Below are 24,995 nucleotides of genomic sequence, written 5' to 3' on the forward strand. Positions count from 1 at the left end.
CACGCCGAAAACATTGACAAGAAGAAGTGACAGGATAATAGAATATGCGTTAAGGCATCAAGGGAATAACGTCTGTGGTACTGAGGGAGCTCCGGAAGGTAAAAAGTATAGAGGAAGACAGAGAATGTAATATACCCAAGAAATTTCTGAGGGCGTTGGGTGCAAGTGCTGGTCTGCGAGGAAGAGGTTGCCACAGGGAGGAATGCATGCCCGGCCGCATAAAATCCCTCAGAAAACCCATGACTAAAAACGAGAAAGACCAGAACATTGTTACGTAATCGAATGCCTCATTTAGGTAACACACCATCTTTTATTGTGAAGTAAAGACAAAGGCAGTGTGTTCAGCTGAATCTGAGGTCGGTACTGATCTAGTCAGCTTTAAAATTACCCTTTAACGCAATATCGAAATTTATCTGGAAAAGAAGACATTTGTTATATGAGGCGGAGATGGAAGCTGCCAGAAAATATTCGTGATAATTCCGAGACGTACGCCATTTTGAGATAAGTTAACGTAAAAGTTGACACAGTCCGTACTTATATTCAAAAATACATTGGCGGCAATTAATGCATTAAAGACTTTGGTGAAGCTGTTTAGCTTCTATTAGTGTGATGTGGCTGTTTTCCAATCCCAAAGCTGAGTGGTCAGCTCGAAGCTTTGGAAATTTGCCAATGGCTGCAAAAGTGATATGCTGGTACCAGGCCTCTTCATATCGCCTCCAGTGGACATGATCAGCAGAGGATGACACGGCGGTCGGTTGGCATCGCGCACCCCTCACTGATGCGGGTAGAGGGTTCGCTTCTGGGAGGGAGGGATTCACACTGCTGATATATGCGCAATTAATTCTCGTGTTTACAACGTACATGGCATCTGTGAATCGTGCGGGTGAACCTAAACTGACCGTCAGTATTGTCAGTGCGTCGATATACTGACCGTCTGGAGGCATGTACGTATTCTCAGTGCCTACTGAGCTTGTGTGGTCCACTGTCAATAGGTTGACTGTGCTTGCTAGCTCAGATGTTGACAGAGTTTAGATGAACCAATAAGGTTAGTGTGAACAATTTATATTTTCAGTTCGTCAAGCATATCATACCTCACATTCAATTTTTCAAACACGAAACAGTTTTAATAGGCCTACATAATGTAGTAATCGTACGACCACTTTGGGATGGTCAACGGAGATTTCACTGTGGCATCGCATTCTTTACTGGAAAATGGTGTTACCTTGCTGAATTATACTTCAGTGTGGAAAAATCTTTCTACTTCGGAAAGTACATCCACTATATTTGCAAAGATGTTAGACGTCTGCAAAACACGTCAGCCTCATCAAATTATCACAGAATGTAAAAAAAAAAATTACGGTAATTGTCTGAATATATCCTTGCAGGGCAGATATAACTGCTTCACAGGTTTCCATAACCATTTTGCTATCTGTGATAGCTGATATGACAGCACTGAACTTCAAGCATTCGAATGATCTACCTGCAGCTAGAGTTTTCAAAGCTATTACTAATCTCTCGTCCACTGCGACTGCTTCTCCACTGCGACTGCTTCTCTCATTAACGTATCTTCATCCCTATTTAATGTAGAATGAACATTAACAATTTGTCGTTCATTGGGGGTCTGATCCGTAAATAATTTGTGTAATATTTGAGTGTGTTCTTCTGCACTCAGACAGTAAATTAATACGTGAGAGATACGTATTTGTTTTCAGCCTTTCTCATAAGCGTTTCCTCTTCGTTGTTTTGTTTTATTTCTTGCCAGTTATAGCCAATACAATTGCGGCACATGCTATCTTTTGGTGGTTCGACATCTTAACTTTGTAAAATCGCGTTGTCAAACTGACGATATCGACAATATTATTGATGCTGTGAAGATTGCTTCAATGTACTGAACCTGTGACAAACTAATATTATTAATAAATACGGATCGTGTGCAGGTCCTTCACTATTATGAAACAAGTGTGTACTTCGGTATATTTTATTCATTCTGAAGCTTTTTAATCAGAGGTGTTTTTTATTCATCTCTATCATTTTCCTTCTGTTGCAAAGTAATAATTTTCGGTGCAGCACCACTTTATTGATGTGTTAATGGTAACATCTTTAATGAATATTTTCTAACTTTATTTCGTAATTCATCCAGTGCGGTTGATTGAATCATATAAGAATGTTATTTTACATAATTAACTCAGTTATTTTATTAACATAAGAGAATGAACTTCACATATTACAAATCAAATGACCTTACATTTAAGGAACCACAGCAGTGTACCTTGAAAAATACAATGCGAGGATCACTTCATCAGGTCAGTCAATTTCTCAGTCCACTGACGGCAAGTGTAGTTCCTTGTCCAAAATGCTACATGCTTATTACATACAAAATCTTAGTTGCTATTCTAACGATAGTGTGCAACAACTCCTATCCCTTATTGATGAAAGCCACTAAGTTCTTGAATGAGTCTGTGATCATTATGAATTTTCATGAATAATGCTGTCTGTACTGCTTAATGGATTTCGTTTATGATATTTCTTCTATTGACTTAAACAGTTATGTAATTAAGATTAAAATAATTCTTATCTTAATTACAGTAAGCTGATAACAATAGCCAAAATATGGTGATAACGGAAATACATTAAGCGACCTGGACGGCATTATTTATTAAAAAAACCTTCACTTCTGCGCCTTGTTTAACAGTTACATGTACAGTCCAAGTTGGAAAGTATTTGCTTCAATGCTCCGCAAATTAAGTAGTCTTATTTCATACAGTTTATTCTGACATAATGTTACATAATAACACAATATAATTAGCACAGATTTCCATGTACCTCTCAGTATTTCTTGTGCATCTTTAAATATGAATTAATCAGTTCCTAATTATTGGGTGTATAATTTATTATATAAACAATGAAATCTGTCCATTCAAATTGCTTCCAAATAACTACATACCAAGTGAAATCAAAAGCAGATGATACAAAATTTCAAACATCAAGTTCTGTAAAACAATAATTCCTAACTACATTGTAATAAACTGCAAAACGTAATCAGCACCTAAACAATACACCTTTGGAAAATACAATCTATGATGTAATGTTGATGTATACTAGGTAACTAATGTCTGAAAGACAGTTAGTTTGTGAAGAGGTGCGCTGCAGCAGAAAATAGTCCAGGATGGAATAACGACAGTATTATGAAAAAGACAGAGTGCTGCTATCCACAGAGAGGAAGCGGTGGGTCGCAGGCGGACACAATGAAGAGACTGCTAAACACTTAAGGTTTCGAACCAAAAAGTCCTTTTTCGGAAATATGAAACACACACACACATGCACAAACGCGCGCGCGCGGCCACTATTCTGGCCACTGTGGCCTGACTCACAACTTTTGTTTAACTGTGTATGTTTTCTATATCCGAAGGAGGACGTTTTTGTCCGAAAGCTTAAATGTTTAGCAGTCTTTTCATTGTGCCTGTCTGCGAGTCAACGCTTCCTCTATATGGTGAGTGGCAACCTCTCCTTTTCGTAATACATTAACCGAAAGTGTCAGTGAAAGAAAGTGCTAAGCTCCAATTTAGTAGGGATTAGAACTATCACTTTATCCTCTGCCAGGCACTTAAATGTGATTTTCAGAATATACATGTAGATGTAGATGTAGAACTGTTGTATTTTCGAATGCACCACATTTAACTGAATATGTAAGATGCAAGATTTCAAACTACACTCTTGTAGGTTAGCACTTTCTTCCGGTGACCCCTTCAATCCTAATAACACGTTCCACGTTACATGTTTAACAAACCCAAACAAATAATCAGAGAAGGTGTTAAGCAGAGTAGATTTTTCATAAATTTCGCTTCCGATTTCAGTCGCCTTTTGAATTCTCTCGAGACAACAAGGGTAGCCCTTCTGAAGTTCTCTTGGCGTTTTTTCATAAGGGCAGCACTATTCGTAATCCGAATCATCAAATTGTATCTTGTATTTACTTTTTATTTGTAGGCTTCACCTTTCAACTATACCCACAAGCAAAAATCTAAAGCGGTAAGGTCCGTGAGAATTTCTGCTAATCCTTCTACCAGAGAATGTTAAGGTTTAGATATTGTGTCACCTGATGTCTAGCTTCCCCACCATACTGGAAGAATATGTCCTCGTAGCCAAAGGAGCCTCTTCCAGAAATGGTGGAAACTCATTTCCAAAAAAGCTTACATAACGGGTCGCGTTGAGGTAATACAAAAGGCCCATTCAACTGGTCGTCTATCATATCACACCACACATTTACAGGTAAGCGTACTTGAAAATGTGTCTCCGCAAAGCCATGCGGGTTTCCTTGGACCTCTGATGAGAGTTACGAATGTTGTTGATATCGTCACAAGAATGTTGCTTCACCAGTACACAGTATTAATGGGATTACTCAGCGATCTGCAACTAACTAACGACAGAATTCCAATCGTCTACCTTCACCTGCATCTTTAAGATACTGAATCCACTGTAAATGAGAGGGATACAGGCCTTGTATACGTGATATCCGTGATATTCTTACAATGCGCAACAAAATTAAATGATCACTTTTTATAAACTCCTTAAATGCCCCCTCTGCTATGCATAAGTTTGAAATTCGGCTCAAAAGTGCGTAAAACCTGTGAAGTCACCCACCGGCTAACCGATGCCTGAAACAGCAAGGTGTCGACATTTGCGAAGAAAAGGCCACAGCTTTGAAGTTCATGTGAGCTGTCAGGTGGGTTAATGATGTTACTTACATTGGCAACAAACTTCATCATATTTCTGCCCAACGAAACTGTGGACGTGTCACATGATGGGTAGGCCCTGACATCCTCTCCTGCCCTCATTTCAGTGGTGTTACACTTCAGTGGTGTTGTAACCCTGTAGAGTCGTTAGGGTTTAGTTGAGACGAACAACGCAAATTTGTCAAGAACGTCGTCCTGTTGTTCGTCGCACAGGGAACTGTCGTTTCCGTATGCGAGATGTGTGGGAATCAACTCGGCAAGGAATGGGTGGTATCATTGACGTCCATCATGCCACCCCCTTAGGCCCTTTCGTGTCGATTCTGAATGGCCGAGTGTGTCAAATGTTTTCCTCGGTCACCCATAATAAAACCACGCGATTTCACCGCTGGGTGTCGCGGTTCTGATCTCCATTGGAAAGACGTCAAAATAAGGGGGTGAAATGTGGGTAAGAGAGGATGTCACGGCCTACCCGTCGTGTGACATGTCCACGGTGATGCTGAGCAGAATTGTGGTGAATTTTGGTGCCAATGTACCAATATTAAACCACCTTACACCTCACATGAACTTTGAGCTCTGACCATTTTTTCTTTTCTTTTTTTGCATGTGTCGACACCTTGCTGTTTGAAGTTTTGTCGAGTCGCCGGGCGCCATGCTTTTGCACCAATACAGAGGAAGCTTTTGGGCACCTTCGAGCCATCTTTCAAACTTATGCGCTCCCATGCAAGACAATTGCGGGGTTTCGAAAAAGTGAACCTTTCATTTCGTTGCGGTGAGTGTCTGTTGAACATGAACAAGTGTAGCAATTCGGCGTGTGCTTGCTGAAAGAGTTTGATTTCCACGTTCAGACGAAATACCCTATGATCAAAAGTATCCAGACACCCCTATGTAAAGCGCAGTTGACGACCAGCTGTCATGAGAGGCAGAGCCGTCGTTATGAAAAAAGACGGGGAGTACTGTCTTGGAGAAGAAGTAACGGCATAATGGGTCGGTTATGAGAGATAAGTGACTCCCAATGTGGATTTCTCATTAGATATCACCTACTAAACCTATCATGGACATTTCAATCCTTCTGAAGCTGTTGGTGATGCGATTGGGAAGTGGAGATGCGAAGGAACAACCACAGCTAAACCGATAGCAGGTAGACTTGATGTACTGGCGGAAAGAGACCATCGTACTACCAACAGTCCAGTTACCACAATGACTGTGCATAGGGAGTTAAAAAGAATGTGGTACAGTTGTCGAGATGCACCTCATAATGCGCATCTTTCTCTGGTCTGTGCTAAGCGATACTTGAGATTGAAGAGGGATGCCACTGGATAGTGTGAGACTGGAAAGAGTGATCTGGAGAGATGAATCATATTGTACCCCGGGGAATCCGATTGACGGGTTTGGGTTTGCGAATGCCTGGAAACATTTATCTTCCATCATGTGTAGTGCCAACAATGTAGTACGAAAATCAAGCGTTACAATACACTATGTGATCAAAAGTATCAGGATACCAAGCTGAAAATGACTTACAAGTTCGTGGCGCCCTCCATCGGAAATGCTGGAATTCAATATGGTGTTGGCCTACCCTTAGCCTTGGCGACAGCTTCCAATCTCGCAGGCATACGTTCAATCAGGTGCTGGAAGGTTCTTGCGGAATGGCAGCCCATTCTTCACGGAGTGCTGCACTGAGGAGAGGTATCGATGTCGGTCGGTAAGGCCTGGCACAAAGTCGGCGTTCCAAAACATCCCAAAGGTGTTGTATAGGGTTCTGTGCAAGCCAGTCCATAAATAAATGGAAATGTCGTGTGGCTAGGGCATCCCGTCGGGTAGACCGTTCGCCTGGTGCAGGTTTTTCGATTTGACGCCACTTCGGCGACCTGCGCGTCGATGGGGATGAAATGATGATGATTAGAACACAACACCCAGTCCATGAGCGGAGAAAATCTCCGACCCAGCCGGGAATCGAACCCGGGCCCTTAGGATTGACAGTCTGTCACGCTGACCACTCAGCTACCGGGGCGGATCAGGCCAGTCCATTACATGGATGTTATTGTCGTGTCAGCACTCCGCCACAGGCCGTCCTGTATGAACGGGTGCTCGATCGTGATGAAAGACGCAGTCGCCATCTCCGAATTGCTCTTCAACAGTGGGAAGCATGAAGATGCTTAATACATCAATCTAAGCATGTGCTGTTATAGTGCCACGCAAAACAACAAGGAGTGGAAGCCCCCTCTACGAAAAACGCAACCACACCATAACACCACAGACTCCGAATTTTATTGTCGGCACTACACACGCTGGCAGATGACGTTCACCGGGCATTCGCCATACCCACACCCTGCCATCGGATCGACATTGTGTACCGTGATTTGTCACTCCACACAACGTTTACCAACTGTTCAATCGTCCAATGTTTACGCTCCTTACACCAATCGAGGTGTCGTTTGGCATTTACCGGCGTGATGTGTGGCTTATGAGCAGCTGCTCGACCATGAAACCCATGTTTTTTCACCTCATGCCTAACTGTCATAGAACTTGCAGTGGATCCTGATGCAGTCTGAAATTCCTGTGTGATGGTCTGGATAGATGTCTGCCTGTTACACATTACGACCCTTTCCAACTGTCGGCGGTCTCTGTCAGTCAACAGACGAAGTAGGTCTGTACGCTTTTGTGCTGTACGTGTCCCTCCACGTTCCCACTTCACTATTGCATCGGAAACAGTGGACCTAGGGATGTTTAAGAATGTGGAAATCTCGCGTACAGACGTATGATACAAGTGACACCCAATCACATGACCAAGTTAGAAGTCCGTGAGTTCCACGGAGCGCCCCATTCTGCTCTCTCACGATCTCTAATGACTATTGAGGTCGCTGATATGGAGTACCTGGCAGTGGTTGGCAGCACAATGTACCTAATATTAAAAACGTATGTTTTTGGGGATGTCCAGATACGTCTGATTACACATTGTGTGTAGGACTTCTTCGTGGTTAGGCTAAAGGAAATGGTTAATGCCCAGGGATATGAACACATTTTACAGGAGCAGAGGAACAACTCGAAGACGATGATCGTTCTTATCAGCGCCACAATGCACTCTGTCATAAGGGTTATCTGTGAGTTAGTGCTACGTGGACAATGACATCCCTGAAATGGACTGGCCGGCCCATAGTCAGGGCATGAACTCAGTGGAGTACCTTTGGGCTGGAATGAGGAACTTCGATTTCTGTCCAGAACCCAGTGTCCAACAACACTGTCTTCTCTGGTTTCCGCTCTTGTGGAAGATGGGCTACCATTCCGCTACAGACATTCTGACACATCACGCAAAATGCCCTCCTCAAGAGTTTAAGCCATCATAAAAGGCGAGGGCTGGACACCCCCCATAATTAATGTCCGCTAATCGACGTCCGGATAAAAGAACGAACACATATATCATTCCGTACGAGCTCTGTTTCCCTTATTTTATCATGGTGATCGTTTCTCCCTATGAAAGTCGGTGTCAACAAAATATTTTCGCATTCGGAGGAGAAAGTTGGTGATTGGAATTTCGCGAGGAGATTCCGCCGCAACGGAAAACGCCTTCGTTTTAATGATGTCCGCACCAAATCCTGCATCACTTCAGTGACACTCTCTCCCCTGCTCGTTGTAATATAAAACTTGCTGCCCTTCTTTGAACTTTTTCTGAGTACTCTGTCAGTTGTATCTGGTAAGTATCCCACACCGCTCAACAGTATTCTAAAAGAGGACGAACAAGCATAGTGTAGGAGTCTCCTTAGGAGATCTGTTATAGTTTCTAAGTGTCCTGCTAATAAAACGCTATCTTTGGTTAGCCTTCCCCACAACATCTTCTATGTGTTCCTTCCAATTTAAGTTGTTCGTAATTGTAATTCCTAGGTATTTAGTTGAATTTACGGCCTTTAGATTTGACTGATTAATCGTGTAACCGAAGTTTAACAGATTCCTTTCAGCACTCCTGTGGATGACCTCACACTTCTCCTTATTTGGGGTCAACTGTGAATTTTCGCACCATTCAGATATCTTGTCTAAAACGTTTTGCAGTTTGTTTTTGTCTTGTGATGGCTTTATTAGTCGATAAACGATCTGTAAACAACAGAAGACGGCTGCTCAGATTGTATCCAAAATCGTTTATATAGATAAGGAACAGCAAAGAGCCTATAACACTACCTTGGGGAACGCCAGGAATCACTTTTGTTTTACTCCATGGGTTTCCGTCAGTTACTACGAACTTTGATCTTTCTGACAGGAAATCAGTCTCACGCAGTTAAGTGAAATCACGAGTAAATACTCTTGAATCTCGTACTACGCTGCTGTCTATAAGCAACAGCAGGGTATCTAATTACAAAGCTCGTACACAAATTCTGTATCGGCGTACTCGGCATTTGTAAATAGTGCGGCATACTAAAACGACATAGTAGAAGTGGTCAGTACATCGAAATCACAGTTGAAGAAAACAGTTACTTAATTTCAGGCATTGTTGTTGTTGTGGTCTTCAGTCCTGAGACTGGTTTGATGCAGCTCTCCATGCTATTCTATCCTGTGCAAGCTTCTTCATCTCCCAGTACTTACTGCAACCTACATCCTTCTGAATTTGCTTAGTGCATTCATCTCTTGGTCTCCCTCTACGATTTTTACCCTCCACACTGCCCTCCAATGGTAAATTTGTGATCCCCTGATGCCTCAGAACATGTCCTACCCACCGGTCCCTTCTTCTTGTCAAGTTGTGCCACAAACTCCTCTTCTCGCCAATTCTATCCAATGCCTCCTCATTAGTTATGTGATCTACCCATCTAATCTTCCGCATTCTTCTGTAGCACCACATTTCGAAAGCTTCTATTCTCTTCTTGTCCAAACTATTTATCGTCCATGTTTCACTTCCATACATGGCTACACTCCATACAATGACTTTCGGAAACGACTTCCTGACACTTAAATCTATACTCGATGTTAACAAATTTCTCTTCTTCAGAAACGCTTTCCTAGCCATTGCCAGTCTACATTTTATATCCTCTCTACTTCGACCATCATCAGTTATTTTGCTCCCCAAATAGCAAAACTCCTTTACTACTTTAAGTGTCTCATTTCCTAATCTAATTCCCTCACCATCACCAGACTTTATTCGACTACATTCCATTATCCTCGTTTTGCTTTTGTTGATGTTAATCTTATATCCTCCTTTCAAGACACTGTCCATTCCGTTCAACTGCTCTTCCAAGTCCTTTGCTGTCTCTGACAGAATTACAATGTCATCGGCAAACCACAAAGTTTTTATTTCTTCTCCATGGATTTTAATACATACTACGAATTTTTCTTTTGTTTCCTTTACTGCTTGCTCAATATACAGATTGAATAACATCGGGGAGAAGCTACAACCCTGTCTCACTCCCTTCCCAACCGCTGCTTCCCTTTCATGTCCCTCGACTCTTATAAATGCCATCTGGTTTCTGTACAAATTGTAAATAGCCTTTCGCTCCCTGTATTTTACCCCTGCCACCTTTAGAATTTGAAAGAGAGTATTCCAGTCAACATTGTCAAAAGCTTTCTCTAAGTCTACAAATGCTAGAAATGTAGGTTTGCCTTTCCTTAATCTTTCTTCTAAGACAAGTCGTAGAGTCAGTATTGCCTCACGTGTTCCAAAATTTCTACGGAATCCAAACTGATCTTCCCCGAGGTCGGCTTCTACCCGTTTTTCCATTCGTCTGTAAGGAATTCGTGTTAGTATTTTGCAGCCGTGGCTTATTAAACTGATTGTTCGATAATTTTCACAGCGGTCAACACCTGCTTTCTTTGGGATTGGAATTATTATATTCTTCTTGAAGTTTGAAAGTATTTCGCCTGTCTCATACATCTTGCTCACCAGATGGTAGAGTTTTATCAGGACTGGCTCTCCCAAGGCCGTCAGTAGTTCTAATGGAATGTTGTCTACTCCCGGGGCCTTGTTTCGACTCAGGTCTTTCAGTGCTCTGTCAAACTCTTCACGCAGTATCGTATCTCCCATTTCATCTTCGTCTACATTCTCTTCCATTTCCATAATATTGTCCTCAAGTACATCGCCCTTGTATAGACCCTCTATATACTCCTTCCACCTTTCTACTTTCCCTTCTTTTCAGGCATAGCTTCACAAATTGAACTTCAAAAGAAAAATGACAATGACAAAAAATAATCCCAAAATGTCAACTGAAAACTTATCTCTGTAATCAACAATATATCTGTAAGCAACAATAAGAAATGTTTTAATCGATTTAGTGTGTACTACCACCTCCTAAGATATTTACTGTTCCTCCTGGGGTGTGGGGGGGGGGGGGGGGGTCCTGGGGTGTGGGGGGGTGTGGTTGTACGGTGGGTGAATGATCGCTTCGGAGTCGAACGCCGATACGAAGCACAATAACAGGACTACCACACTGATAAAGTGAATAAATCTTTTTGTAAGTTGATGAAACAATGTTTTAGTTGCTTTTCGTGAAATAGTTGGGGATTATACAGGGTGAAAAGTATTTAAACCGACAAATACTGGGAGGTTGTAGGGGACATCAAAACAAATATTTTTCCCTAATGTCATTTTTTCGTATGAGGAGTATTTAAACCGGTAGAGGAAGATTTCTCTGGCGACAAATTAGTTAAACCAACAAAAAAGCCCAGAGGAGACATATCTGGGGATCGAGCAGGCCATGGTACAGGACCACCTCTGCCAATCCATTTTTCTGGGAACCGTCGGTACAGGAATCGACGCACACGACGACTGAGATGTGCCGGCGCCCCGTCATGTCGGAACCACAGGGGTGGTCTTGTGGGGAGCGGGACGTTTTCCAGCAATTCCGGCAATGCTCTGGCGAGAAAATTGTAATAGTGCCTGCCATTTAATGGCCTAGGTAGCAGATATGGACCAATTAAACAGTCCCCAACAACACCGACCCGCACATTAACGAAGAACCGCACTTGATGAGCGCTGGCAACTGTGGCATGTGGGCTATCCTCACTCCAAACATGCGGATTGTGCATGTTGAAGACTCCATCACGACCGAACGTTGCTTCATCGGTAAACAACACACAGGATGGAAATGTAGGATGCATTTCACAGCGTCCCAGGTACCACTGCGAAAACTGTGCTCTGGGTGGATAATCATCTGGTTTCAGGTTGTGGACACGCTGTAAGTGAGATGGACGTAACACTTGCTCTCGAAGGACTGTTCTTTGCACGAGTGCTGATTGAAGGATTCCGCTCCACACGCTGCAAGACAGCTTCCTCAAATTGCAGCGTTCTTACTGTGCGACGGCGTCCCTGTCCAGGTAATCTGCTAAATGACCCGGTCTCACGCAGACGTCGGTACACAGCAGCAAATGTCGCATGATGCGGGATACGGCGATTAGGATATTATTGTTGATAAACCTGCTGCGCAGCTCGTCCTTTGTGGTGCGCTACGTAGTACGCACCAAGCGTGTCAGTGTACTCACTCCAGGTGTATCTCTCCATTAGTAAACAGCGACAATGCACTACTACACTGGTGGACAGCAGTTGTCTACAACGGAAGAGCGTAATGCGCCCTCTAACAACTGAACTAGACTTGGCCACTGTTTCTATGTTTCGATACAGTGTATCGATACGTGGAACTGTTTCAGTGTTTCGGAACGGCTGTGGTCCACTGTCTCTAAACAGTGGTGTTTCATTCCGCCCCTGCCTCGGATAACCGGACCAGATTCGATCTCGATCCAGACACAGAAACTGTATCGTTGTTTCAAAATAAGGCTGTTTCAGTCCACCTGTGCTTGGAACGGACTAATTGTATCGAAACAGGGACGTTTCATTCCGCTCTGTGTCGGACGAGATTCGGGCTCGGCACAGGTACTGAAACACAACACACCACTTCATGAAACACTTTCAAGAGTGTCGAAATCTTTTTGACAAGAAATAGCATGACGCTTAATATACCCGAAAATAAAGCTTCGTTTCTAGCTGACTGTCCTATTCCGAAATGGCGTAACATCTGCTGTATAAACACTAACAAAACAATAAAACAACGCATACTATTCACATTCAAAATAATAAATATGTGAAAATCATGTAGTTAAATTACACTTTTTTTATAACATACGATTCTCTGTTGATGTGCAATAATCATATTAAGAAACGCAAGTAAGCCTACAACATTTTGAATAAAAAAGGCGTAGAGTGACAGTTATTAGACATATACATAAATTTGATGTAGGTATAATTGCAAGAATCTGTTTGACATATCACTGATAGTGTAATGGTGAACGGGAAAGGCTGGGAAGCATGGTGTATTTATAGTAACGGTTCAAAACACCTTGAAAGACAAAATTTGTTCTGTTATATTTTGTTATTTATTCGAATTATTTGGCGTTATTTGTGAGTCTATAGTCACTGTGCCTATTATCCACAATGATTCCCTTTGTGTGCATGGAAATTAGAAGGATGGGTTTGTTACCCATATTAACGGAATGTGGGAATCCCAGTAGCACATCCGTTGTTTCTGCAGTTTGCTCCCACCTCCAGTTCTTCTATCTTCAGCTACGGCTGTCCTCAGCCAATTTGAAAAGTATGAAAGTCACACGACACGAAAGCAGCGCATTTGCTGCAGGAAATACGAAACTACCAAGACACCTAAGTGATAGTTCCATACTTTCTGCGATACGATTAGCGGTCTCGCACCTCATTTGTGTTTATATGGACATACTTATACAGTAGACATTCAAGATGATAAAATGTGTAGGGATATTAGATTACAAAACACAAACTGTTTCACTGTTTCGAAACAGCGTATCAAAACATTACATCGTACTGTTTCATTTGGTTCGAAACAGTTACGTGTTTCAGTTTGCCCATCTCTAAACTGAACATCGTAACACGGCCTCTAACAAGTGAAGAACGTAATACGGCCTCCACCGGTTTAAATAATCCTCATAGGAAAAAATGACTTTAGGGAAAAATATTTGTTTTGATGTCCCCTAGAACCTCCCAGAGTTTGTCGGTTTAAATACATTTCACCCTGTATACCGTCTGTATAAGCTTGACCCTTGGAGTATGACGAGTGTTAGGAAATTCAATGACGACGCGTCGGCCTCGAACGATATGTCCATATTTTCAAACTACACAACAGGCGGCGCTTCCACGGTCGAATCACACACGAGCGAAGTTTGAGGCAGAAGCAGATGCCGTGAAGCAGAGGACAGCCAGACGTGAAATAAGAAGAAGAGACGGCGGGGACTGACCTTGAAGGAGGCGCGCGCCTCCGCGACCGCCTTCTCGATGAAGTCGTCGGAGATGCGGCGCGACGGGTGCTCGTTGAACACGGAGTTCATGAGCGCGATCTTGGCCGCGCTGCGCCGCGCCTCCGCTTTCGTCGGGCAGTTCTGCAACACAAGAGAAAGGCATCGTCAGCGCTGCTCATGGGCGCCGCGCCGGTAGCCGGGGCGCTGTCCTCGATGGCGTACTGCTGTTCACACGCGCCTCTGCTCCTGTGCATCTTCACGTTTTCTTGGAGCAACGAATGATCCAGTGTGTCCACAGAAACATTATTTCTTCACCTAAAGTTACGACTGTATACCTTTCGGCCTTTCCATACAGATTTTTTACTTAAACCGGGTGATCAAAAAGTCAGTATAAATTTGAAAACTTAATAAACCACGGAATAATGTAGATAGAGAGGTAAAAATTGACACACATGCTTGGAATGATATGGGGTTTTATTAGAACCAAAAAAAGTTCGCAAAATGTCCGACACATGGCGCTAACCGCTACAGTGACGGGTGAGAGGTATGCCGATATGTTACAGAATCGCATCACCCCCAGCCTGGCTGATAAACACCTGCTGGAACGTACGATGTTTATGCAGGATGGCACTCCACCCCATATTGCTAGACGCGTGAAAGATCTCTTGCGCGCGTCGTTTCGTGATGATCGTGTGCTCAGCCGTCACTTTCGTCATGCTTGGCCTCCCAGGTCCCCAGACCTCAGTCGGTGCGATTATTCGCTTTGGGGTTACCTGAAGTCGCAAGTGTATCGTGATCGACCGACATCTCTAGGGATGCTCAAAGACAACATCCGACCCCAATGCCTCACCATAACTCCGGACATGCTTTACAGTGCTGTTCACAACATCATTCCTCGACTACAGCTATTGTTGAGGAATGATGGTGGACATATTGAGCATTTCCTGTAAAGAATACCATCTTTGCTTTGTCTTACTTTGTTATGCTAAATATTGCTATTCTGATCAGATGAAGCGCCATCTGTCGGACATTTTTTGAACGTTTGTGTTTTTTTGGTTCTAATAAAACCCAATGTCATTCCAAGCATGTGTGTCAATTTGTACCTCTCTCTCTACATTATAACGTGATTTATTCAGTTTTCAAATTTATACTGACTTTTTGATCATCCGGTATTTACTTCATCAGCTTTCTTCGTCCGTTTAGAATTTTCGCAATTGATTTCTCTTTCAGAAATTTTCTCCAACTTCACTAACACATATTGGAAGTCTGAACTGCCTCTTATTTTTAGTACCACAACAGGTTTCGTATGTAAGAACTTCCATGAACTAATCATACAATTCGTCATATAAGAGCACTGGGCATTTTAACTTTGACATTTATTTAGAAAAGCCTTTTAAAGTAAATATTTCAGCCGAAGCAAGAGGTCAAAATACCTCGACTCTGGTAATTAATCTTACTTAAAAATTAATAGCTATCAATTAATTAAAACGTCGGTAAAGATACATCGATAAACTGCAGTAGTTTACAAGAAAAACGCCATTTGCGTGCTACACATTAATTTTTTTTTATTTTACTTGTGTGCCTAGCCACATATCGCCTCTTTAAAAAAGATTTTCAGTAGGTGTCCTGAAATATTACACGATTTTTTCGTTGTCACAAATTCGTGATCGACTTAAAAACAGTTCATGGAATTTTTTGTAATAAAATGGAAATGTACTCGCAGTAAAGCGTCTAAATCATTGTCTAAAAACCATGCAGCTTTCCCATATGTCGAAAACCGGTTGAAAGCTTGCACACACAAGTACAGTACAGAAGGCAAGCATGCACGGAGGAGGAGTTGGGGTTCGGTTGTTTGGGGGAGGAGACCAAACAGCGAGGTCATCGGACTCCTCTGATGAAGGAAGGACGGGGAAGGAAGTCGGCCGTGTCCTTTCAAAGGAACCATCCCGGCATTTGCCTGGAGCAATTAAGGGAAATCACGGAAAGCCTAAATCAGGATGGCCGGACGCGAGATTGGACCGTCGTCCTCTCGAATGTGAGTCCAGTGTGCTAACCACTGCGCCACCTCGCTAGGAAAAGAGGATATCAGTGTTTGACGTCCCATCGACAACGATGTCATTAGAGATGGAGCACATGCTCGTATTACGGAAGGACAGAGAAAGAAATCAGCCGTGCCATTACACAGGAACATTCCCGGAATTTCCCTTAAGCGATTTAGGAAATCCACGGAAAACCTACATCAGGATGGCCAGACGCAGGTTTGAACCATCGTCCTCCCGAATGCGAGTCTAGCTGGCCAGAGTGGCCGAGCGGTTCTAGGCGCTACAGTCAGGAACCGCCAGACCGCTACGGTCGCAGGTTCGAATCCTGCCTCGGGTATGGATGTGTGTGTGATGTCCTTAGGTTAGTTAGGTTTAATTAGTTCTAAGTTCTAGGCGACTGATGACCTCAGAAGTTAAGTCGCATAGTGCTCAGAGCCATTTGAACCAACCACAATACGAAAAGCGTCTCACAGTATTGCTATTTTCCTTCTCTTGTTCTCCGTGTGATACTGTATTCTTTACCTTGTCCTACATTAAAGTGTAACCTTTGTACAGAACGTAATTTAACAGTTTCAAAAATAATTGAATCAGATTAAATCACAAACGAATGCTTGCACGGATCTCCCCATTCTTGGTACACAAGTTCAAGCACGTGCAGGCTTGAACGCTTGCACAATCGTGCAAAATCGAAATTCGATCAAGCATCAAGCTGCCTGCACAGTCCTGACGCTTACGCAAATTGATCCTATACACACACAAGTATGTTACTGGAAGCACGCTTGTTTATGCGTACTTGAGAAGCGTGGAGTTTTGTGTGGAGCTACATGAAGGTAGGTTATGGAATGTGGATGGAGAAAGTAAGAAGCTATAAAAATATTTCACCACCTTCCTTCTGAATTAAAGATATTGGAGAGTAATGAAATTCTTAAACGCAGATGGTAAATTAGGACGGAGTTGGGTTACATTGATCAAATATTGTTGTAGATTAAGATTTAAATAAACCTGAGTTACATAAATGGCCAGCATGTAGATTACAGCGAATCGTCGCGGAAATGAACCACGAAACACATAAACGAAGCACAGTTACTTACAAAATAAAAGTTGAAATTATAGAACAGCTGTGTTTATTATCACCAAGCATATCAATGTTACCACTTAATAATAGGCACAACCACTATCTGTTCAAATGGCTCTGAGCACTATGGGACTTAACATCTGAGGTCATCAGTCCCCTAGAACTTAGAACTACTTAAACCTAACTAACCTAAGGACATCACACACATCCATGCCCGAGGCAGGATTCGAACCTGCGACCGTAGCAGTCGCGCGGTTCCGGACTGCAGCGCCTAGAACCGCGTGGCCACCGCGGTCGGCAACCACTATCTGTGATTTACTTTATTGACAACAGATAATTTATCTGAGATTATTATTTTACTGTCAGGCAGTTAACGTTCAGATACATTTTAAATAGCAACGAGAATAACGATGAACAGTGAAACAGTACTATGATGTAACGACAAATGACCACAGGTACACTTGCGACTAGTCGACAGACAGAACATTTTCGGTTCTTCGAACTGACACCGAGCTGATATGTGTATCTGTAAGACCGTGAAATCGGTGTTCCGATTTTTATTGTGCAGGTAAGTAACGTGGAGAAAGAGCCTGAACAGGCCAGAGGATAGCTGCCTTGTTCTGGGTCTTGCTCTAGTCATTTACCTCTGGCGTTCTACAAGAGCGCAGGTGATTCTTGTCGTACACAGATCCAGTCACGTGGCATCCCCTTCCACAAAAATGCACTCGGTGTCCAAACTGTGACACACTTGAGGAGGAAACAGTGTTTCCAAAGATTTACAACTTCATCGTCAGGAGATGATATACAAAAGGTGTCGATATATGCCTCTTATGTTGCATTCTGCACAACTGTAGGTGGATTGACGTAGTCTAGGAGGTGTATGTGTGTGGTGGGGGGGGGGGGGGGAGGCACGATTGTTATAAACAAATGCAAATATCGTCAATGAAGGAAGTCCAACTGACTGGTGCAATAACTGGAACTTGGTTGTTTACATGTACCTCATGTAGCACTCCATTTATCTTTGTAACACAATAAATTATTTAATAAATATGTACATGTAGTATATACTGAAGCGCGAAACAAACTATCATAGGCATGCGTATTCAAATACAACTGTCATAGGCATGCGTCTTCAAATACGGAGATATGTAAACAGGCAGAATACGTCGCTGCGGTCGGCAATGCCTATATAAGACACAAGTTCAACACAAACCAAAACACTGCATCAAAACAAGTGTTCAGTTCTTAGTACTGTGAAATGTGGAAAACAAAAACCTCACGTGGCAGTTATAAGAAGAGGAACAACAACAAAAATAGAACATAACATGTAGAAAACTGTCCACATAACATTCCACTGAAGATGTCTTGCAGAGAACAAAGGCGAAAAGCGTATGCCACGAAAATTGTGTTTCATTCAATTGTAGTTATGTAGTCCAAAAGTAAAAATTATCAATATACCATAATAACACAGCAACTGTCTGGCGGCGTTGTTACATTAGTTACTGCTGCTAAAATAGCAGGTTGTCAAGATTTAAGTAAGTTTGAACGCGGTGTCATAGACGGCACACGAGCGATGGGACACAGCACCTCCGAAATAGCGATGAAATGGGGTTTTCCCATACGACCATTTCACAAGTGTACCGTGAATAATACGAATCCGGTGAGACATCAGATCTCCGACATCACTGCGGTCGGAAAAAGATCTCGCAAGAACGGGACCAACGGCGACTGAAGAGAATCGTTCAACGTGTCAGAAGTGCAACCCTTCCGCAAATTGCTGCAAATTTCAATGCTGGGCCATCAAGAGTGTCAGCGTGTGAATTATTCAACGAAACTTGATATGGGCTTTCGGAGCCGAAGTCCCATTCGTGAATCCTTGAGGACTGCACGACACAGAACTTTACGTCTCACCTGGGCCCGTCAACACCGACATTGAAGCGTTGATGACTAGAAACATGTTGCCTGGTCGGACGAGTCTCGTTTCAAATTGTATCGAGCGGATGGACGTTACGGGAATGGAGGCAACCTCATGAATCCACGGATCCTGCGTGTCAGCAGGGGACTGTTCAAGCTGGTGGAGGCACCGTTATGGTGTGTGGTGTGTGCAGTTGGAGTGATATGGCACCCATAATACGTCTAGACACGACTCTGATAGGTGACTTGTACGTAAGCACCCTGTCTGATCACCTGCATCCGTTCATGTCCATGGTGCATTCCGACGGATTTGCGCAATTCCAGCAGGACAATACGACACCTCACACGTCCAGAATTGATACTGAGTGGCTCCAGGAACACTTTTCTGAGTTTAAACACTTCAGCTGGCCACCAGACTCCCCAGATATGAACATTATTGAGCATATCTGGCATGCCTTGCAACGTGCTGCTCAGAAGAGATCTCCAGCCCCTCGTAGTCTTACAGGTAGATGGACAGTCTTGCAGGATTCATGGAGTCAGTACCCTCCACCACTAACTTCAGATGTTAGTCGACTCCATGCCACGTCATGTTGCGGCACTTCTGCGTGCTCGCAGCGGGCGTACACGACGTTAGTCAGGTGTACGAGTTTCTGTTTCTTTGGTTCCTCATTGTTTAAGTAAACTTCCGTTAATACAATAAGATAGGCGACAGACCATGACACGTACAACATTTAGCTTGTTTCATTTATATGTCTATAATATAATTTGCAATGATGTGATTCATAGTAAATAAAAGAAACTAGTTGCAGTTAATGTACTAATCACTTATCTTTGTACTTGATGTAAATACATTTACATGTTTGATACGTATAAGAACACGTAAAAAGTGAAGAAGAAAAGTTTAATGCCTCATGTGAACTGAAGAACACATGCAAAAAATGTATTGTCTGATCGCATGTATCCGGACGCCCCTACGTAATGCGGAACTGACCGGTAGATGTCACGAGAGGTGGGTGCCTGTATAAAAGGAGGTGGGAAGTACTGTGTTGTCGGTAGAGCAGCAGTGACAGCACACTGCGTCGGTCAGGGGAGGTCAGTGACTTCCAACGTGGATTGGTCACTGAATGTCACGTGAGTAACAAATCCACCAGAGATATTTCAACCCTTCTAAACCTGCCCAAGTTGACTGTTGGTGATGTGACCGTCAAGTGGAAACGCGAACGAATAAGCACAGCCAAACCGAGACCAGGCAAACCTCAGGTAGAGACGGACAGGGACCGTCGAGGACTGTGGAGGGTGTTTGCACAAAATCTCATAAAATCACAAGAAGTGATCAGTCCTGAGTTCGAAAGCGCTAGCAGTAGTCCAGCTACACCAATCACGGCGCACAGGGATTTAAAAAAAAAAAAATAAAAAAAAAGAGTAAAAGAGTTTAACGGTCGAGCAGCACTTCATGAGCCACACAATTTTTTTAGTCCATGCTAAACAACGTTTCACGTGATGTAAATACCGACTCCACTGGACAATGGATGAATGGAAACGAGTGATTTGGAGCGATGTACCACGCTGTCACCTATGGCAATACGATGATAGGGTTTGCGTTTGGCGAATGCCTGTACGACGTTACATGCCCCCGTGTATGGTGCCAATAGTGTAGGACGGAGATGGTTGTTTTACGGTATTTGGGTGTTTTTCGTCGTTCGAGTATGGTCTCCTTATTGCGGTTAAGAAAAGGCAGAGTGGGGAAGGATATTAACACATTTTACAGCACTGTGTACTGTATACAGTACACAAACAGTTCGGAGACGGCGGTCGATTGTATGAACATTACAGTGCACCTCATAATAAAGCAGCACCTGTGAGGCAAGGGTTTGAGGACAACAACATTCCTGAACTGGACTGTCAGATGCACAGTCCCGACCTGGATCCCGTAGAATACCTGTGGAACGAGCTAGTACGTCGACTAGCGACTACAGCGTCCAACATCACTGCCTTCGGCTACTGAGGAAAAATCAACTGCCTTACCTCCACAGATATTCAGACACTTCCTTGAAAGAGTTGAAGTCGTCGGATAGGCGATGTGTGGACACAACAGATATTAATATCCACTAATAGGTGTGACACTTTTGATCAGATAGTGTAATGGTATGCAGCGTCTATGTGGTTCTACTTTACCCTTACATAAACTATGTGATCAAAACTATCCGGACACCTGGCTGAAAATGATTTACAAGTTCGTGGCGCCTTCCATCGATAATGCTGGAATTCAATAAGGTGTTGGCCCACCCTTAGCCTTGATGACAGCTTCCAGTCTCGCAGGCATACGTTCAATCAGGTGCTGGTAGGTTTCTTGGGGAATGGTAGCCCATTCTTCACGGAGTGCTGCACTGAGGACAGGTATCGATGTCGGTCGGTAAGGCCTGGCACGAAATCGGCGTTCCTAAACATCCCAAAGGTGTTCTCTAGAATTCAGGTCAGGACTCTTGTGCACGCCAGTCCATTACAGGGACGTTACTGTTGTGTAACCACTCCGCACTATGAATAGGTGCTCGATCGTGTTGAAAGATGCAATCGCCATCCCTGAATTGCTCTCGAACAGTGAGAAGCAGGAAGGTGTCTGATCTGAGTAGTAAGAAGGTGCTGTGATAGTACCACGCAATACAACGAGGGGAGCAAGCCCCCTCCATGAAAAACACGATCACACCATAACACCACCGACTCCGAATTTTACCGTCGGCACTACACACGCTAGCAAAGATAACTTTCACCGGACATTCGCCACACCCACAGCCTGCCATCGCATCGCCACATTGTGTAACGTGATTCGTCACTCCAATGTTTACGCTCCTTACACCAAGCGAGGCGTCGTTCGGCATTTACCAGCATGATGTGTGGCTTATGAGCAGCCGCTCGACCATGAAATCCAAGTTTTCTCACCTCCCGTCTAACTACCATAGTACTTGCAGTGGATCCTGATCCAGTTTGAAATACCTGTGTGATGGTCTGGATAGATGTCTGCCTATTGCACATTACGACGCTCTTCAACTGTCGGCGGTTTCAGTCAGTCAACAGACGAGGTCGGACTGTACGCTTTTGTGCTGTACGTGTCCCTTCACTTTTCCACTTCACTATCACATCGGAAACAGTGGACCTAAGGATGTTAAGGAGTGTGGAAATCTCGCGTACAGACATATGACATAACTGACAACCAATCACCTGACCACGTTTGAAGTCCGTGAGTTCCTCGGAGCGCTCCATTCTGCTCTCTCACGATGTCTAATTACTGGTGTTGATGATGTGGACTGTCTGGCAGTAGGTGGCAGCACAATGCACATGAAAAACTTATGTTTTTGAGGGTGTCCGGCTAGTTTTGATCACGTAATGTACACATTACTCTTGTGGTGTTATCTTCAGCAATGCTGTCTGTAATGAAAATTTTGCATGATCAGTAGAAGACGAAACATAACCTGTTTGCAACTTGGCCTGGTGATGCAAATAGTCGTCTGTGAGTCTCGCTAATGCCAGGGTAGCAACTGCAAAATTCTTCACCGGAAGATAAAGTTGAGAAACATTGGAACTAGTAATGGTGTAATACGCAAGCGACTTACGCAGAAAACTCTTTTATTTATGTTGTTTTAACAGATTTGTTACTTCTGCAACTAGACAGAGACATTAGGTGATGAGTAACTCCTACGACCATAAATATGAAGTTGTTACGATATGGTCAAACGTGAGTGAACTCTCTGTGTATTATATCATACATGAGACTGGCACGCTGATTGAACTTGTCCAGCTGTGCCGCTGACAAACGATCAGCCACACGGAATGCTGTGACGGGCTTTTTGTGCGCTAACCTCACAGTTGGCGGTGTTGCGTGACAGACACTCGGAACAGGTTTGCAGCTGCAAGATCAAGACAACGCACGTCTAGCAATGTTGCAGTCTTAATAGCTCGGAGCCGCCCAGTGCTTGTAATTTACGTTTATCCGTTATACCAAGCTTCCAGACCGGGAAACGCAATTTAATCAAAATTTAGAGTATGAATGTCAGTTATTGCCGGCTTCATTACTTTAGTAGGATTTAAATTACTTATCCCGTGAAGGGAACCCCGTCAACACTTTCTACAACAAATAGAAAAAATGATATGAAAATATTGTTATGTTGCGTTGTATTCGAACTACTGTTTTTTCCTCATGTTACTACCATTTCTGTTTCTTTGTAGTTTCTTAAAAAAATGGAAGGCAAACCAATAGATTATTAATAACTGTTACTTACGTTCAATTTCTTATTGCGTTACATCGCTTTAGAAGGTTAGAAATTAACTTTTCGCCGTCGTAAAAGGGACGATGTACTAACTCCTAAGTCCAAGAGTGGTTATGGTATCACTCGAGCACTTGTCTGAAGTTATTTAGGAAAAACGCGGAAAACTCGATACAGAATATTCAGAGAGGAAATATGACAGCCGATCCTCCCAAATAAGTATTCAGTATCTTATACTACTTTAGAAATAACATTTAAGTGTTATCAGGAAACACTTTCGTCGTCGGCACTATTTTGTCGCAGTAATTCTTCATTACGGAAACAATCTACACCACTCACCGAGAGAGGTAACTACTGATAGAGCTGTAGATATGCAGCGCCATCGGACTTGATGGATACTGACATAAAATTACTTCCTAAAACTAAAAAAAACCGCAAAGAATGATGTTCGACCACTTATTACTCTTTTTTCTTTGTTATGAGTCATCTGATGGTACAAAGTGACACGCCACGACTTTCTCTCCTAATCGCAGATTAGCAGCTACACCAAATGTCCTCTATTATTTGTTGAGTATATTCCAGTGTCTACCGTTAACGACAGTTTTTCTCTCTACAGCTAGTCATAATACCATAGAAAATATTTCCGAACGTTTCAACAGACGTTCTATTATCCTATCACTTTTCCTTTTCAGTTTGTAGCAATAGTAACAACATCATTTTGTAAAATGAGGAACCCGCACAGCAGTTGCTTAATCCACAATCTTTTATTGTGGGCATGACCTGTTTCGGAATACTTGAAGTTCCATCACATGGTGTAAAAAATAGAATCACTTAACCACCTGAGGTCATCCTCACTCCAGTGTTGAAGAAAATGACTTATTGATACATAAGCAACGCGGATTCAGAAAATATCGTTCTTGTGCAACACAACTAGCTCTTTACTCCCATGAAGTAATGAGTGTTGTCGACAAGGGATCTCAGATCGATTCCATATTCCTAGATTTCCGAAAGGCTTTTGATACCGTTCCTCACAAGCGACTATTAATCAAATTGCGTGCATATGGGGTATCGTCTCAGTTATGTGACAGGATTCGTGATTTCCTCTCAGAGAGGTCATAGTTCGTAGTGATAGACGGTAAATCATCGAGTAGAACAGAAGTGATATCTGGAGTTCCGCAAGGTAGTGTCATAGGACCTTTGCTGTTCCTCATTTATATAAATGATCTAGGTGATAATCTGAGCAGCCCCCTTAGATTGCTTGCAGATGACGCTGTAATTTACAGTATAGTAAAATCATCAGACGATCAATTCCAATTACAAAATGATCTAGAGAGAATTTCTGTATGGTGCGAAAAGTGGCATTTAGCACAAAACAAAGAAAAGCGCGAGGTCATCCACCTGAGTACTAAAAGAAATCCGATAAATATTGGGTATACGATAAATCACACAAATCTAAGGGCTGTCAATTCGACTAAATACCTAGGAATTACAATTAGGAGCAACTTAAACTGGAAAGAACACACAGATAATATTGTGGGGAAGGCGAAATAAAGACTGCGCTTTGTTGGCAGAACACTTAGAAGATGCGACAAACCCACTGAAGAGACAGTCTACATTACACTTGTCAGTCCTCTGCTGGAATATTGTTGCGCGGTATGGGATCCTTACCAGGCAGAATTTACGGAGGACATCGAAAAAGTGTAAAGAAAGGCAGCTCGTTTCGTGTTATCGCGCAACAGGGATGAGA

General features: G+C 42.9%; 1 protein-coding gene across 1 annotated transcript in view; it reads right to left on the reverse strand.

Annotated features, from left to right (window-relative positions):
- LOC124614068 (LIX1-like protein) overlaps positions 1–24,995 on the reverse strand; it is a 307,684-nt gene that overhangs the window by 30,189 nt on the left and 252,500 nt on the right. The window contains exon 3 of the mRNA XM_047142904.1: positions 13,959–14,099. Within this exon, the coding sequence (XP_046998860.1) occupies positions 13,959–14,099 (141 nt within the window). The remainder of the gene's footprint in view (positions 1–13,958; positions 14,100–24,995) is intronic.

Source organism: Schistocerca americana, chromosome 4 (assembly GCF_021461395.2).
Source record: "Schistocerca americana isolate TAMUIC-IGC-003095 chromosome 4, iqSchAmer2.1, whole genome shotgun sequence".
NCBI classification, from domain to species: Eukaryota; Metazoa; Arthropoda; class Insecta; order Orthoptera; family Acrididae; genus Schistocerca; species Schistocerca americana.